At 63.4% G+C, this 16569-nt stretch overlaps 2 protein-coding genes across 8 annotated transcripts; one reads left to right on the top strand and one right to left on the bottom strand.

The window, feature by feature from the left end:
* Positions 1-278: 278 nt before the first annotated feature.
* PGGHG (protein-glucosylgalactosylhydroxylysine glucosidase) lies at positions 279-16495 on the bottom strand. Of its 7 annotated transcripts, none has more exons than XR_009009177.1 (13): positions 15395-16495; positions 12642-12925; positions 12108-12318; positions 11597-12032; positions 10680-10799; positions 10121-10252; positions 9787-9898; positions 9504-9576; positions 8998-9409; positions 8776-8871; positions 8604-8701; positions 8318-8548; positions 279-8215 (listed from the first exon to the last, which is right to left on the bottom strand). XR_009009177.1 is itself a non-coding variant. In XM_057552235.1 (13 exons), the coding sequence occupies exons 1-13, from the start codon at positions 15466-15468 to the stop codon at positions 8160-8162; spliced, it is 2316 nt and encodes a 771-aa protein (XP_057408218.1). In that variant the 5' UTR covers positions 15469-16495; the 3' UTR covers positions 279-8159. The 7 variants fall into 7 exon arrangements, 3 of the variants coding, with proteins under 3 accessions (XP_057408218.1, XP_057408219.1, XP_057408220.1); XR_009009178.1 differs by having other exon boundaries at positions 8318-8529; positions 9273-9409; XR_009009179.1 differs by having other exon boundaries at positions 8318-8529; positions 8679-8701; positions 9273-9409.
* Positions 3650-4662, top strand: IFITM5 (interferon induced transmembrane protein 5). The gene is made up of 2 exons (XM_007171209.2): positions 3650-3841; positions 4450-4662. Exons 1-2 carry the CDS (start codon positions 3650-3652, stop codon positions 4660-4662), a joined length of 405 nt encoding a protein of 134 aa, XP_007171271.1.
* Positions 16496-16569: the final 74 nt, after the last annotated feature.

Raw genomic sequence — 16569 nt, 5'->3', positions numbered from 1 at the left:
GGACTGCCAGGGAAGTCCCAAGAAGAAATTTTAATGAGCCCAATTTCTTGCATTTTCTCATCTAGAAGAGCACTAAAATCATTAACTGAGATGTCTGATCCTCGTGACTACCAGGAACCTTTTAGCGAGATGTGTGCTTCACTGCACACATTTCCTAGCTAAAATCATACGTACACTGGCTTCTCCCCTACCTCTTTGGAGCAGTTCTGTTACCGAGTCCAGAATCCAAGCTCGTACTGCTCCCGCACGACAGGCCAATGAGTCAAGAGACAAGGTGATGAGGGAGAAATAGTGACTTTATTCAGAGGCCAGCAAACCAAGAAGATGGTTCCTAAAGAACCATCTTAATTCGGGGTAGAATTTGGTCTTCTTTTGTGCGAAGGGAAAAGGGGAAGCAGGAAGATTTGAGATTAGAGGGTGAAGGCAGATTGCAGACTTCTCGGAGCCACCTGGCCTTCAAGGAAGCGTAGCGTTTCTTTGTTCTTCTGCTTGCTCACACAGGCTGGATCACAAGGCTCCTGCAAATCTTCAAGTTCTTAGCAGTTATTTTTACTTTACACCCTTATCTCTGCTTATTTGCAAGGTTTCCAGGCTGAAAGCAAACTTATCTACAACAAGTAATGGCCATAAGTAACCCAGGACCATGGGATGGGAACGTTCTTCAGGGAACTTAATGGGCTATTTGGGAACAAACAACATTTCTCTACTGTTTAACTCTTGGCGTGTGGGGACGAAAGTGATGGACTACATGGGCCGAAGAATGGGGGGGGGGGGAGGTGCCAGTTCTGTTCTTCCTGCTACAGTTTCTCAGAGGTACCAAGAGGCTGCTTCCCAGGCTGCAGTCCTCAGTAACACCGTTAATAACACTCACCTCACAGTTCTTGCATTGTGTGTTTGCCTTTCAGTTGACAGTTTAGTCCAGCAGCAATGCATTCAAGGATGGACGTGGAACATTCCAGGTCAAACAAGCAGGTTGTCCTGACCCTGTGTCATCCACCACTGCTTCCCAAGGCCTGTCTCTCTGCTCACACCTGGGGCTGCAGGGGGATCCCCTTGGGACCAGATGATGGGGAAGGAAGAATTCCCAGCCCGGTTCTCCATCGGTCAGTTCAGTGTGAGGGAGACGGCTGGCCGCAGGATGGGGCCTGCACTCCAGCCCACTCAGGGGCGGCCTGAACACCGGGGTGAGGGGCAGAGCTGCAAGCAAGTTACTTTCATTGGACCCTTGTCGCCAGAGGGGAAGCATGTGCCTGGGCGTGGTTGCCAGCACCGCTCCCAGACCTCAGCTGCACCCCTCAGGAACTCGGAGCGCTGACCCTGCCCAGAAGTCCACATCGTATGTCATCCCCAGTGATGGGAACACAGGCTCAGGTCTGCCAGTCACGTCCCACGCCTTACCACCCCACTGGACCGAGCCGAGGGTGGGCACCCCTCCTGCCTCCAGTTAGCCCTCAGGTCAAAGGCCGTTATGAGGTGCCGAGCGGCTGTGGGTAGAATACGTGGGTCCAGGGCCCCAGGGCAGGACTGGGCAGCTCTGCCTCTCGTCACTTCCTGTGCCACTGGTGTCTTCATGCTCTCCAGCCCTGCTGCTCTGGGCTCTGTGGGTTCAGAAGTTCTGTTTCCCAAAGCTTCCTTCAGGTGACACAAAAAGGTGCCGTTGACCTAAGCTCTCTGGATGCCCCTTTGTTTCTCATGCCTGGGTCGCAGGCAGGGCCACTTGACTCTGGTCCGCAGGAGGAGGGAGGGGCGCTCCACACTGGGTCCCCTCTTGCCCAATGTTACGGTAAATGGCCACGTGCAGCACTCCTGCCCCAGTGCGGTCACGGTGACCACGGCCTAGGTCTCTCGGAGAAGGGGCCACAACACACAGTAATCCACTGGGCCTAGCAGAGCTGGCAGCTGAGGGTGAGTAGAATGCCGCCCTGCTTCGGGCATCTCTCAGGTGTCCTCCAAGCTCCAGAGCTCCTGAGGGCTCAGCTCAGGTCTTCGCTGGGCCTTACTGCCGCTCAGCTTCTACTGCCCCCCATCCTGTTCCTCTTCCTCCCTTCTTCAGGGCTTGACACAAAGAGCCTCCCTATTCAGTGTCCCTCTCAGAGTCCAGGAGCGTGGCCTGGAGTAACCCTGCAGGGCCTCCTGAGCCTCTGCAGCGACTCTGGATCTGGCGTGAGGTGGGGGCCCTCGGGGGGAGCAGGAGGCACAACTTGTTTTCTGTTGTAACAGGCTCACTCCGGCTGGAGCAGTGAGAAGGCCGAGGAGGGGGCCACGCTAACCCAGGAGAAGGTGAGGGTGGCTTGGCCTCAGAGGTCACAGTGGGGGTGAGATTCTGCACATTCTGGAAGGCGGGACCAAATGGATCCTGTGTGAGGGGCAGAGGGCGCGGGCGTAAGCCAAGGCTCTTGGCCTGAGCAGTCGGACGGGTGGAGTGGCCACCACCTGTGCCCGCAGAGACCGGACAGAGGGTGCAGTGGACTGAATGCTTGTGTCCCCCCCCCCCATTTCCTATTGAAATTCTAAAGTGACGGTATTAGGAGGTGGTCAGGTCATGAGGCTGGACCCCTCATGGTAGGATTAGTGCTCTTATAAAAGGGACCCCATAGAGCTCCCCAGCTCCTTCCACCAGTGAGGAGCCCTGAGAAGTCGGCGCTCTGCAACCAGAAAGCGGGTCTCACCAGAACCCATCCACGCTGGTACCCTGACCTCAGACCTTCAGCCTCCAGAAACGTGAGAAATAAATTTCTATTATTTATGAGCCACTAGTCTAGCTACTTTGCTGTGGGAGTCCCAACTCAGACAGAAGGTTTGGGAGAGCCTGAGGTTTCCCGTTGAGGAGTTAGGCTGGAGATCCCGGGAGCCCTCCTCCGCGGACACGGCAATCTGGCCCTTTGACATAAATGTGACTGACGGGCACATAGATGGCATTTTTAGCCGAGGCTGCTGGGCCCTCTGGAGGGAGATGAGGCCAGGGTGCAGACATAAGCTCAGCCCCGCCCTCCCCGCCCCGCAGCTCTGGATTCAGGAGGGAGAAGCAACCAGGCAAGCAGCCTGAGAAGCAGCTGCCAGCTTGTGAGGGAGGAGGGCGGTCCCCAGAGCAGGCCCCGGGGAGCTCGCTGTAGCACCCGCACAGTAACGTCCGGGTCCCAGCTGGTCCCCTAACAGCCACCCCCCGGCTCTCTCCCTTCCCCGCTGTTCTCTCCTGAGCACCCGGCAGGGTGGGCACCGGTGACCAGGTGATGCGGGCAGTTCTGGGGACAGAGGAGCCGTGGTTTCAGCAGCCCTAGCCCTGCCCTCAGGCCGAGGCAGCGGCCCACCCACCACGGCCCTGAGCTGGTGCGTCCCCCTCCTTTCGTCCGCGGGGGCGGGGGCTCTGGGGGGCGACCGCGGCCACCGCACGGGCCCCCGGCCTCGACGGGGCAGTGCTTCTCCGCGGGGGCGGGGCTTTCTGTGGGGGAGGGGGACTCAGCGGGGGGTGGGGGGTGGGCTCGCGCAGGCGGGGCGGCGGGGCGGGCGGGGCCGATCGCTCAGCTCCGGGCTGTCATTTGTCGTTAAATTTAGCGGCGGGCCGGTCAGCCGGGCGGCGGCGGGGGCTATAAGCGGCCGGGGCGCCCACCCTCGAAGCAGGAGTCCGAGCGAGGAGACGGCGCTGGAACCCATGGACACGTCGTACCCCCGCGAGGACCCCCGGGCCCCGACGCCCCGCAAGGCCGACGGCACCGCCCACACGGCCCTCACGCTGGGGGCGCCGCGACCCCCACCTCGAGACCACTTGATCTGGTCGGTGTTCAGCACCCTCTACCTGAACCCGTGCTGCCTCGGCTTCCTGGCGCTGGCCTACTCCATCAAGGTGGGCCTTGGGGCGCTTCGAGGGGGCCCAAGAGCGTTTCATGGGGGCTGCTTATCAAGTTGGGGTGCAGGAGTCTCCACGGGGCCGTCCGTCGGCCTGACGCTGGGGGGAGCCCCTCCCTCACGAGGGCTGCTTCTCCACTGAGGCTGGCGTGCCGTTCGTAACAACGAACGGGGGCTCTAGTTTGTCCCAAAGAGCCCAGGGTCGATGGGGCCTTACCCAAGGGGGTCTCTTCCATCAAACGCTCTCAGCACCGCTGAGGACCCCCTACCCTCGGAGGTCCTTGGAGGCTGATGCTGGCCTGGGAGGGCCACTGGGTCCATAGCTGGAGTGGGAGGTTGCAGGGTCTCCTTTCAGCCCCACCTTAGGCTGAGCCCCTCATGACCCAAGGCCCCCTGGGCGGGCCAAGCCCATGTGCCCAGCTGGGGACGGTGAAGGGAGTGGGTGGAGCCCAGGCAATATCCCCTCAGGCCACACCCCTCCATCCAGATTTTGGGTCCAGCTCGGGTCCTCCAAGGTGTGGACCCAGCGGCTGCCTGGGACCGGGTGGCAGGCCCCACCCTGGCCCCAAGCACGTGTAGAGAGCTGGCCCTGCTGCTGGTCCACAGGCCCGAGACCAGAAGGTAACCGGAGATCTGGAAGCAGCCCGGCGGCTCGGCTCCAAAGCCAAGTGCTACAACATCCTGGCCGCGGTGTGGGCTCTGGTGCCGCCTCTGCTGCTGCTGGCGCTGGTGGTGACCGGCGCCCTGCACCTGTCCCGGCTGGCCAAGGGCTCCGCCGCCTTCTTCAGCACCAAGTTCGACGACTCAGACTATGACTGACAGGCTGGGCCCTGTCCCCCCCTGACCCAGGGACCCCAACCCCGGGGGCTCCACCCTCATCACCCGGAACCCTGACTTGCCTACGGGCCTGAGGCCCACCCTCCAGCCCCAGCCTGGGCACCTAACACTGACCCTGAAGATCCTCCACGGGGACCCCAGGGCCTTAGCCTCACCTCGATGCCCCCAGGCCAGCTCCTCCCTCCCCAGTCACCAGGCTCAGCCTCAGTTTCACAATTAAAAGCGCCTGGCTCCAGAAAGTGCCTTCCAGGACTGTTCCTGGCTGGGGTGGGGGAGGGCATCTTCCTGAGGGGAGCTACCCTAGGGACCACTGCAGCCAAATTCCCCTGGACTGCCCCCAGCGTCCATGGTGGACGCCCCGCCCTGTCGGCTTGGTGCCCCGACTGTCCCCTTTGCTCAGGCACTGGGCAGCCTGCGGCCTCTGGGTGGAGGGGCCCGAGTATTTTAGAATGAAGTTTGGGAAGTCGGGCTTTGATCTCTGCCGCTCTGTGGTTTAGCGGCCTGTCTTTCAGAATGCGTGTGGTGCGTCTCCGCGTCCACGTGTCTGCCCATCCCCGGGTCAGCGTGTGTGCACACGTGTTAAGAGGAGTCCCTGGCCAGTGAGACTTGCCCTTGTTCTGCACGTTCCTGTCCGTGGCTGGGCCTGTGCTGACCTCCTTCTTTGGGTCACTCTGTTCCTGTGACCCTGCGTCCCTTTAATTCTGATCAATCTCTGTCCCAGCAGTGGGTTTCCTCCTTCCTGGATCGGTGGGGCTGGACACAGACACGGTCACACCATCATCCGTGCACACGTCCATCACACCCATGTGCACAGGTGCACCCTCCGCACACGCACGATCGTACAGAGAGGGAGACATGGGGGGGGGGCGAGGGCATTTTCCGAGCGCCTCACGTCAGTTTACCTCCCTTATGTAACCCCCCAGCAGCCCCGGCAGAGCCTGGCAGAGCGGGGGCTGCCAGAGACACACGCACGCCCTGTGTGGTTGGGGGTGGGGCCCCTGGGCCTTGCTGTGGCCGGGCCGATGACAGGGCAGGCTAATTGCAGGGGCCTTAACCACAGGGTGGCTCAGGGCTCCGAGTACCCACCCCGTGGTCCCTTCCCTCCCTTTGCCTGCCCACCCTGCCTGGGCTGGGGGCGTGGGTCTCTGTCTAGCTGCTGTACTTGGAGCCCCCAGAGTGGCCCCCCTCCTGTGACAGCCAGCGGTTGGTCCAGCTGTCTCCAAAGCGTGCCCGCAGAAATGAGTGCCGGCTGCAGCCCGGCGGTGCCCCAGCCCCGTGCTGAGTGTGCGCTGCTCTGAGCCAGCCCCTGAGGCAGAGGTGGTGCTGGCCGGGGCCTGGCGTGGAGATGCAGCACTACCCCTTCCTGGGCACTGGTCCTACACTGGACTAAGGGCAAGGCCAGCGCTCGGACTACGATGGAGACGGCGTTCCAACACTGAGCTCCAGATTTGGCCCAGGAAGGGACCAACCCATGCTGGACACAGAGGCTGGGAGCAGGGGTCAGCCTGTGTGTAGCCGGGTACGTGTCTCCAAGCAGGGGATGGTCTTCTGGTCTCCACATTTGGTGAGGGGAGCAGACATTGTCCAGCCCGTGCCCAGTTGCTGAGGACAGAGAATATGCAGTCAAGCCAGGCACAGAGGAAGGTCACCAGCAACCCTTCCAGCCCGTCTCCTGGGCAGGTTGAAGGACCCTGGTCAGGTTCAGGCAATTGGCTGTCATGGGCCGGACCAGCCAGGCCAGCACACACATGCTGCCACCCTGTCACGGCCCCTTGGAGGGTTGCCCCTCCACAGGCACAGGTGGGTGTGCACGCACACACACACACACACACACGCGGCACACACACGCGGCAGGTATCACGCTACGTCAGTCCTGGGGGTGAAGGGCCACCTACCACCCCCACCTGATGCCTGTGCCCACGTCTGGCTCCAGGGCTGCAAAGGCAAGTGTCTGCTTCATGGGGACAGCCCCTGGCCACCATGCTCTGCTTCAGCAGACCTGCCTGGGCCTTTGCGGCACTGCCACCGGTTGAGCGAGAGCCTGTGGGCCCCTGGGGGAGCCCCACCAAGTCGCTGGATCCATTCTGAGGCCACAGGCCCTCAGGGAGCTGGTCTGCAGCTCGGCCACACTCCCTGCAGCCACCCCCCTCCCTCTCTCCCTCACGGGGCTTCAGTCCATCACACTTTGCCTGCCTGGTGTCCGCTTCTTGGAGAACTCAGGCTAACTCTCCACTGAGAACAGAGAGCAGCGGTTTGCAGATGAAGGAGGGGCGCAGACGTGACGGGACCGCTTACTTGCTCTACACGAGCACGTGACTGCTTCCCAGCCGCCTGGAAGGGAAACTTGATCCTTTACGAAATCCTCACGTTCAGGAGGGAGCTCGTCAGCTCCTCACAGCAGACAAAGCTTGCCCGTCCCTCAGGCAGATCTGGTGCAGCAGGCTTGGCCCTCGCCAGGACTTCCATGGCAGACACCATCTCGCCCCACCCTGGGGAAACCCAAGTCTGCTGTGCCAACTGAGGGGCTGAAGCCCAGGAGGACACAGTGGGCAGAGCCTCGGCTGAGGGCAGCCTGCCCAGGACAAGTGGGCCCAGGGCCACGGCCTTGAACTCACGCACACTTGGCCCCAGTCCTTCTGGCCGGTCAGAGGAAATGTAGGGTCTTGCCCCACACCCCACTCCCCTCCCTTCCTGGCTGCGGAAAGGCATGTGACAGAGACCATCCAACTTGACTGAAGTGGCCCAGAGGCCAGAGGAGCCAAGGACTGAGGATGCTGAGTGCTCACAACAGCCCAAGAGCACCTGGACCCAGCCATACCTGATGCTCCCTTGTGTGACACAGAAGGTTCCTTTGTGGTGAAGCTGCGACTCGGTGTCCCAAGTAATCCCACAGGAGACTGAGTCTCCCCCACGCCCCTCATCCTGCCGTGCTCCCCATCAAGGCCGGCATCTGCCTCTGTCTTCTCCGCAGAACCGTTGGCCATTCCCCCACCTCACCCTGTGGGGTCCTAGGGAAGGGGCACTGAGGGAGGGCAGGAGCAGACATGCTGTGTGAGGGTGCAGGAAAGCTGCCCATCCAGGGGGGGGTTAGGCTGGGGAGGGGCTCAGGCTAGAGGCAGAGTCTTGAACTTAGGCCACAGAATCCAGACTTTCCTTGGAACCCGTGAGCCTGGCTGCCACGTGGAGGAGGGTGGGAGGGGGCGGCAGGCTGGGAGGGCATTGAGGAGGGGTGGGTGCAGCCAGCGGGGGCACCGGCAGAGGGAGTGGCCAGGGGGGAGGACCTGAGAGACATCCTGAAGCCAATAGCCCTGGTTGTTTTGGGGGAGGGGGCAGGACTGGGCCAGGGTTGGGGGGACTCGGCGGGGCTGGAGGGCCCAAGGATGTCCCAGAGGGGGTCCTGTGGGCTCTGCGCAGATGTTTAATGTCTTCCAAAAATCTTCCCAGGAAACTCTTGGAGCAGAACTTGCTGCCCCTGCTTCCTACAGGCGTGACCTTTGTATCCGGCCAGCTGAGCAGGGAAAGGAGACCTTGTGTCCTGCAGGGAGAGGAGGCACTGTGGGCTGAGGGCACACACTGGGGGCTACCTTGGGGGTCACGTGCCCTGGACCCCTGGGTGGGTCTGGGAGTGGCGGCCTACCTGGGGACAGGGGGAGCCGAACCTGTGATGGCCACAGCTCAGCCTCCAGCCGGGGGGCCCAGGGCCCTGCCCGGGCAGTGACCTCAACTGTCACAGAGCCCTCGGAGAAGGAAAAGTCAAGCTTGCTCCCCTGGTAGGAGATGCCAGAGACGCACACTCCGGAGACCCCCGCGGGACACATGGGGTCGAAGGTCAAACCGGCCTCGGTGATCCTGCGGCGAGGGGAAGGTTCTGTGAGGAGGGGGGTGGCGGCAGGCGGTTGCCCTCTGCCTGCCACTGCACTCACCTGAACCCCGTGACCCCAAAGAGCACCGCCTGCAGGAAGCCCCCCATGCCTGTCAGGAAGTTCACGGCACCGGACCTGTCTGCATTCTCCGTCCACACCTGCAGGGGGCAAGGCAGTCAGTGCAGGAGGTGGGCGTGGTCGGCGTGTAGGTCGAGGCTCTGGCCAGGCTGACCTTGAAGGGCTCCGTGACGTTGGCGAAGCTCCTCTCCAGGAGGTCCCACGCCCGCCCGGGGTCCTTCAGCTCCATCCAGCCCACTGCAAACATGCTCTGGGGACAGAGGTCAGAGGTCACGCTGGGGTGAGGCCCACTGCGTGGGGAAGGAAGACTGAGGCCAGTGGGACAGGGCCGGGGCTGCCGTGAGGACCACCACCCCACACCCTGCAGTTTCCTTACCCAAGTCATGGCAGGGCCCTGGGGGGACGTCACAGCCTCATACATCTCCAGGTTTTGCCTGCGAACTTGAGGACTCAGGGGGAAGGGGACGGGGTACCCCAGGAGCACAACATCTGCCTGCTTCACCTCCTCTCCTGGGGGTGAGGGGGGCGGTGCTGCTGATGGGGTAAGGTGGGGAGGGCGGGGACTGCTCTGTTGGAAAGGGGGCGTCCAGGGCGGACACGAGGTCCTGTGGGAGGGGAGAAGGGCCCTGAAGGAGCTCCAAGCCCACTCACCAGGCTGGTACCCATCAAACTCAGGGTGGAAGTTCAGTTTCGGGTCAAAGGGCACCTTGATCTTATCAGCCACCACCAGCCACTGGTTGGGGACGGGCTGACCCAGGTCCTGCGCCAGGGCAGCAGCAAAGCGCAGGCTAGGAGTAGAGATGGGGAGAGGTGGGCTGCAGCCCCCAGCACTCCTGGCTGGCCCCCTGCATGGTGGAGGTGGGGCGGGTTCTTGGGTCTGACCTGTTCTGGACCAGGACGTTGGTGTACACGGAGTTGTTGACCCCTGAATGGTATTCGTCAGGGGGCATGACTCCTGGGCACATAAACGTACAAGGTGATATTTAGTGCAGGGTCTTAGGGACCTGCCCCTGATGCCGGTCGCCAGTGGGGGCCTGGCAGCATCAGGTGCTGGTGATCACACGCTGAACGGAGGACCATCCACCTGCCCCTCCACTTGTGACCATCCACTCCCCCTGCCCCTTCCCCGTCATCCACACTCCTCCCACCACGGCCACGCTCTCACCCTTCAGGTGGAACTTCTCCTCCTCAGGGCTCCACTCCACACGGCTGCACCAAAACTCAGCCACGGCACGGACCACATCCCAGCCCCCAGCCTCTCGGAAGAGCTGCAAGTCCTGAAGAGCAGGAGGTGGAGCGTCAGAGGCCGTGGCACCTGTGGTTCTAGTTCCCACTGGTCACTGCATTTCTTGCCAACGCCCACCCTTCTGAGTGCCCAGAAATGAAGGCCTGGCTCTGAGACGCTCCACAGGACCGGCCCAGACAGGAAGTCACGGCAGCGTGGAGGGCGTGGCCTCGCTAGGTGGGGGGTCACACGTGGCGGCACAGTGACACCTCACCTGGGTGGCGTGGTAGTACAGACGGAAGGCCAGCACCACGGCCCCGTTGATGTGGATCTCCTGGGTCCCATAAATGGCCTCAGGGCAGACCTCCAGGCCGGAGCCCGCGCTCTCCCAGGCAAACTTGGCTCCCTGCGGGGTTGGGGGGATGGAGTAGACTTGACTCCGCTCTCGGGGGGCCGGGGGTAGCCCGCCTCGGTTCTCGACGCTCTCAGCCTTCAGCCATGGAGGGCAGACAGAGGCGGGGGCACCAGTTGTCCCGGGTGCCCTCGTGGGGGCCTGCGGGCTCTGAGTGCCCTCTGTGTGGCCTCATTGTGGGCCAGGTGGTTTCTGCCCCGTTTCCACTGTGTACTTGCCCTGGGGCAGGGCAGTGAGGGGACCCCCTGCCGGGTCCCGGTCAGGCTGTTGTTCCCACATGTACGGGACAGGCTGGGGGATGCCACAGAGCCTCTCTAGGAATCCAGGACATTCCAGCCCCACCCACAGAGGGGGCTGGGGGGTAGTATGGGACATCAGCCCTTTGGGGGGCCCCGTAGGGTAGGTGCTCGGTCCCCCTCACCTGGTAGCCTAGGTTCTGGGCGTTGTACAGGGCCCCACTGAGCGTCCGGATGCGGTACTGCAGGAGAGCCTTGGCAGCCTCGGGGTGCAACATCAGGACGCTGGGGAACATCCAGAGGTCCTGCGAGCACAGCCGAAGAGCCCCCTTGTCTGGCGCTCTCACTCCTCTCTCCCCACGGGCCACACCCAGCTCCCTCCTCTACTGCCCCATCTGGGTCTGTCCTGGGCCCTCTGCCTGCCAACCCCACAGTCCCATCCCCAGCCCAGACGCTCCTCGGGCCTGGTCCCCGGCGGGCATCTGCGTCTGCCCAGGGCTCAGGCCAGAGTCTGGGCATGGGCAGCCTGGCGGGGGCCCTGCTCTGTTGCTCACTAGCTGCCCGACCCAGAGCGAGCAACTCAGCCTCTCTGAGCCTCTCCTGTAAAGGTAGCGCAGCACCAGCTTCTCCCGCATCAGGAAAAGTGCAGCAGCGCCCCGGACCCTCCTGAGCCCAGCGGTCAGCCGGTCCTGGCTTCCTCGCCTTCCTCCACCCTCGCTCCACTCAGCAGCCACAGGGTCTGCCCAGAGCCCACGGCTGCCCGTGTCCTTCCCCAGGTAAAGTCTTCATAACCTCCTCAGCCCCCCCTACAACCGCTCTTCCCGCAGCGGTGAGGGCAGCCCCTCGCCCGGGACAGAAGCCCTGCACCTGCTCAGTTCTGGGCCTCGGAACCTTCTGGTCCCCTTGCCTGAATCACATCACTCGTTTTCACCAAATGCCTACACAGCCTTCAGCCGAGACACTACTTCCTCCAGGAAGCCTTCCGTCTGCCACGGTCCCTGTGCTTCCCCAACCACAGCCCCATCCCACGCAGGGCAGAGGCAGCAGCTCTGTGTACAGCTGGCTCTGCAGCAGGTGTGCGTTAAGGGTGGATGGTGCACACCTGGTCCCAGAAGACGTGGCCCCAGTAGCATTCCTCACGGCTCCCGTTGGAGAGGCCCCCTGGGCTGAGGCCGTGGCAGACGTATTCTGGGGCCCCGGGCTGGGGCAGGGCACTGAGCAGGTAGTAGAGAGCTCCACGCAGGGCCTGGCGCAGACGCAGGGGCCCCTCCACATCCAGGCCACAGCCTGCCCAGAGCTGGGCCCAGGCCTGCGAGTGGGCCGCGTAGAGAGTGCGCCTGGCCTGCAGCTGCAGGGCGTCGGCGAGGCAGGCCTGGGCTTCGGCCTGGCTGCCACCCACCACCGTCAGGAACTCCCACGTCCCATCCTCCTCCCCTTCCCCAAGGGTCAAGGCTGGGGGCACGGGCGTCCACAGCATGTGCACCTCCTGCTGTGCCCCCCCAGGCTGCTCGGGGGTGAGTGTGCGGCCGTACAGGTACCTGCAACAGGACGGCTGTGTCTCAGGGACGGGCTCCCCCCTCGGGCCACCCAGCCGGCCCCCGCCCCCTCCTCACCGGGCTCCCTGGAAGTCAGGACCCAGGTGCAGGTCCAGGTCCGGGCTCTCTGGGGAGAAGGCTGACTGCAGCAGCACAGTGATGGGCCAGCTCCCTGTGGCCAAGCGGGTGATGGACACGCTGCAGGCCAGGACGTGAGGCAGCGTGCGGTGGGCATAGATGCGCTGGGAGGCCCGGAAGCTGGGGCCCTCCAGGGTGTGCAGAAAGGAGCCTGGCGGGTGGGGTGGGGGGGAAGACAGGGCAATTCGCACACCCCACTCGGGGCGCCGAGGACAGTTCCAAAGCTGCCGGCCTTTCTGGGCGGGGAGTGGAGTCACCTCCAAGCCCCAGATGCCCTGTCTGGGAAGCGACAGCTGCAGAGGGGCCGCCAGCTCCTGCAAGTCCAGGAGGCCCGTCCGGCTGAAGGCCTCACAAAGTGGCCTCTCAGGGCTTCCTTTCCTTTGGGAGTCGGCATCCTCCGGATGAGACCTCTGTCGGGTCTCCCACTCACTTGGAACGATGGCGGAGGGCAGGGGGAGGTCAGGCAGTGGCTACCTGTGTTAGTGTCCAGGACGAAGGTGTTGGTCAGCTGCTCTCCTGATCCTGCAGGGGCCTCCAGCTGGACATTGAGGGGACTGGGCAGAATGGCCCGGTGCGTATCCCCCCGAGCCCCATTGTACACGCCGCTCACATGCAGTGTCTCATGGTACACGCGTGTGCCCAAGTAGGCATTGGTCACGGTGGCCAAGAGCCGGGGGTCACCGGGCAGAGAACGGGCAGTGAATCTGGTGGCGTCCTTGCCAGCATCCTCCATGGGAAGGTTGGCTCGGCGGAGGGGCCTGCAAAGGGGGGAGTCAGAGGCCCCCACCATTGGCTGGGCCTCCCTTTTCTGTAAACCCAAAGCTCGCCTTGGAACCTGGCTAATGCCCCCACGGGTGGAGGGACGGGCGTGACCCACCTGGGCAGCCCCGATTGTCCAGAATCCCCACTCTCAAGCCACCCCAGGAAACACCCTCAACCCTCAGAGACCCTCGCCCCCAATACTGATCTCCAGGGACACCGCAGAGGCCCCGGACTCCCACCTTAGGGCCTCAATCCCTTCCAGCTCCCTCCGGGCGCGCACCGCCTCGAAGCCGTCGGGCTGGCGGGAAGGGAGGAGGCCTCAGCCGGCGGGCCTCACCCTCCAGGAGGCCGGCTGGGTACCGGCGGGTGGGGTGCAGGCAGCAGCCGGGGGTTGGGGGGCAGGCGGGCCGTCGGCCGCGTCCCTGGGGCTCGCCGCAGCCCAGCCGCGTCCCTCGGCTCCAGTGGGTGGGCGCCGGACCGGAGGGAGAAGTAGCCAGCGGCGGCCTTGTCACCGGAAGGCCCCGCGGTCCCCGCCCCAGGGCGCGCAGGGCGGGCCGGATGGGACGTCCCCACCCCCGGGGCGGGCGGGACGGGTGGGCCGGGCCGCCTCGACCAGTCGTGCCTGCGCGGCCGCGGGGAGCCCAGCTCCAACTCTGCCTTGAGTCTAATCCAAGGGTGGATCTGAGAGGGACGGGGTTTCGGCTTAGGGGTCCCCTCTCTTGTCGCCGGGTCCTGCCTCTCTCCCTGAACCCCCGTCCCCCCAGGAGAGGTGAGGCAGGTCCCCCTCCTGGAGCCCCGCCTTCCTTTGTCCCCGCCCCACTTTCTGGCTCTCCCCAGCCTCCTCTCTCAAGCCTGTCTACCCGCTTGCCCCCTGCCCCGCTGGAGGCTCCAGGCCCTGGCCCCAGGGCCGAATGACTGTGCCCTGACCACCCGCCCAGCCAGAGACACTCAGATTCAACGTGTCCCTGAAACCTGCTCTTGCCGTGGCCTGCCCAGCACAGGCCATGGTGACTTCACCCATCCCGTTGCTCAGGCCCGCCGTCCCCACACCTACGTGCACCGGCGCGTCCCCCTTCCAGGGCGTACCCGCTCTCACCATCCACCCTCAGTCCAGGCCGTCCTCCTGGGTTAGGGCCGTGCTTGCTCCGGCCCCACAGCCCTGGTCAGCAGAGCCAGAGCCACGTCCACCCCAGGAGTGGTCAAGTGCTCAAAGCCTGCAGTGGTGCCCACCTCACCGGCGGGACAAGCCACCCAGGGCCCCCTCCCCACCCTCAGCGCGCCCCCCCCCCCCCATCCCGCTGCGGCCACCCTGGCTTCCTTGCTGCTTCTGCACCATTCCAAGCACGCTCCCTGTTATGGATTGAATGTGACCCCCCCAAAGCCATCCATTTTATTCTAAGCCCCAGTGTGATGGTATTTGGAGGTGGGGCCTTTGGGACATAATTAGGTCAAGAGCTGTCAAGAACGGGATTACTGCCCTTATAAGAAGAGGCCCGAGAGCTCGCCCTCTTTCTACCCTGTGGGGACACAGCCAGAAGACAGCCATCTGCAGGGAGAGGGTCCTCACCAGACACCAGATTGACTGGCATCTTAAGCTTGGACATCCCAGCCTCCAGAACCATGAGAAATACACTTACGCTGTCGACAAGCCACCCGGCGTGTGGTATTTTGTTATAGCAGCACGAGCCAACAAAGACAGGCCCCTTTGTGGCCTTTACACTTGCTATCCCACTGCCTTTTCTTCAGGACATCCTCAGGGTTGATCCCTCCCTTCCTTCCGTTTTCAAATGCCTCGTCCACAACCAGATTTTCCCAGACTACTTACATGTAAGAGGAAACCATTGGCTCCATCCCCCCAGCCCCCTGCTTTCCCTTCCTCCTAGAATGCCAGCTCCAGGAGGGCAGGGATTTTTGGTCTGTTCTGTGGAATGAATAACTGGATTTGAGAATGGATTATGGAAGGGAATTTGGGAACGTGAAGGGGCTGACTGGGGTCCCAGAAGCTGGCCAAGTCCAGCAGGGTTGAGCAGAGAAGACTTCAGGATTCGGGGGCTGTCAGTCGCCGGCCTTGCCCATCGAGGCCAAGCCTCACATCAGAGCTTCCGGCATCAGGCTGTTCCCCTGAGCTCACCCGGGAAACGGGGGCTACAACCCTGTCCCACTGAGATGGGCTGGGGACCAAAGGGAAGAGTAGGAGCACCTGTTAGGATGCCCAGCTCAGCGCAACAGAAACCAACAAAAACGAATCCCAGGGAGAATTTATCATCAGTGCACGGGGCGCTGCCCCCCACCTGTGCCATCACAGCTGCCATCCGGAGCGGGGGCTCCATGCCCACTCTCCTCCGGCCTGTTTCTGAAGGCCTCAGACGGCGAGTGGACACCTCTGGGCTCGGACCACACAGCCTCCGGGATGGCGTCACTCCTACTGCTGGGACCCAAATTCCTGAGGCCGGACGGTGACCTACCTGCCTTCAGCCAAGGGGCAGCCCCTGCTTGATCCCCTACGGCTGGAGCCGAGTAGTGGGCTATGCGTGCCCATACTGTGCGTGGGCACAGGATCAGCAGATGGGTCACCCTGCACCAGGCGAAGGCCAGCACACTGTAGGTCCTCAGGATCAGCAGATGGGTCACCCTGCACCAGGCGAAGGCCAGCACACTGTAGGTCCTCAGGATCAGCAGATGGGTCACCCTGCACCAGGCGAAGGCCAGCACACTGTAGGTCCTCAGGATCAGCAAATGCGTCATCCTGCACCAGGTCAAGGCCCTCAATTCCTGGGGGCGCCCATCATCACCCTTGCTGCTGAGGGGCGCCTGCAGCGGGAGGGCTGGAGGCTCCCAGGAGAGGAACGTGGGTGGGGCAGCAGTGGGGTTAGGGGAGGGGAGCCCCTCCTCCTGGTGGGGAGGACAGAGACATACCTGTCCCCAGGGTGTGGGGAGGTCTCGGGGGCTGTCCAGGAGCAGGCAAGGGGCCGTGTCTGTCTGGGTCTCCCACCTGCCTGTCCAGGGCCCCTCAGGCTCAAAAGAGTTGCCCACAGCAGAGAGCGCCACCCTCTCGCCCTCGGAGTGGGGAGGGCTACTCTGCAGGGCTGACTAGAGCCCTCCCCCAGGGCCTCGGGGGCACTGCCGAGCCCTTTGTGAGGCTGCGAGTCGTTGTCCAACGCTGGGTGGGTGGTGGCCAGTCCCGCCTTTGCTGTCCCCACAGCCCGCAGCTCCTGCAGTGACTGCTCGCTCAGCTCCACGGAGGTTAGACTGTAGCCGAGCGCAGAGGGCGGGAGTGGCGTTGGTGGGGCAGGAGGCCAGGGCTCGGGGAGGCAGTGATGGGGAGCTGCTGGCCTGGGTTATGCCAAAAGCACACAGTGACGGGAGGTGGCCACTAAGGGGGGCTGTCAGAGGCTGGGGGAGCGGGTAGGGACTAGGGGCCAGAGCCTTCAGGGGAGGGAAAGCGTGTCGGTCCAGACTGTGGCCACGCGCACCAGACACTAGATGGACATTTGGTCTGGCGGAGTGGTTGAAGCCCAGGGCTGGGGCCAGGGATTTAGGGGGTGGGTCTCCAGGGGCTGAGTGTCAGCGGGGTCCCTCGGGAGGGCCCTGGGCGGGACTCCTCTGTGAGGTCTGGGGGAAGCCCCTGGCGCCCACCCCG

This window comes from Balaenoptera acutorostrata, chromosome 9 (genome assembly GCF_949987535.1).
Source record: "Balaenoptera acutorostrata chromosome 9, mBalAcu1.1, whole genome shotgun sequence".
NCBI classification, from domain to species: domain Eukaryota; kingdom Metazoa; phylum Chordata; class Mammalia; order Artiodactyla; family Balaenopteridae; genus Balaenoptera; species Balaenoptera acutorostrata.
The sequence above is the reverse complement of the archived record's forward strand: the minus strand, read 5'-3'. Positions and strand labels throughout refer to the sequence as shown.

Excerpts from the sequence above, each read along its gene's own strand:
- IFITM5 (XM_007171209.2), top strand. The coding sequence starts at position 3,650 with ATGGACACGTCGTACCCCCGCGAGGACCCCCGGGCCCCGACGCCCCGC. Across the intron at positions 3,842-4,449 it reads CGCTGGCCTACTCCATCAAG|GCCCGAGACCAGAAGGTAAC; the intron begins GTGGGCCTTGGG and ends GCTGGTCCACAG.
- PGGHG (XM_057552235.1), bottom strand. The coding sequence starts at position 15,468 with ATGGGCACGCATAGCCCACTACTCGGCTCCAGCCGTAGGGGATCAAGC. Across the intron at positions 8,530-8,603 it reads TTTGGGGTCACGGGGTTCAG|GATCACCGAGGCCGGTTTGA; the intron begins GTGAGTGCAGTG and ends CCCTCGCCGCAG. Across the intron at positions 8,216-8,317 it reads TCGGCTCCCCCTGTCCCCAG|GACACAAGGTCTCCTTTCCC; the intron begins GTAGGCCGCCAC and ends CTCTCCCTGCAG.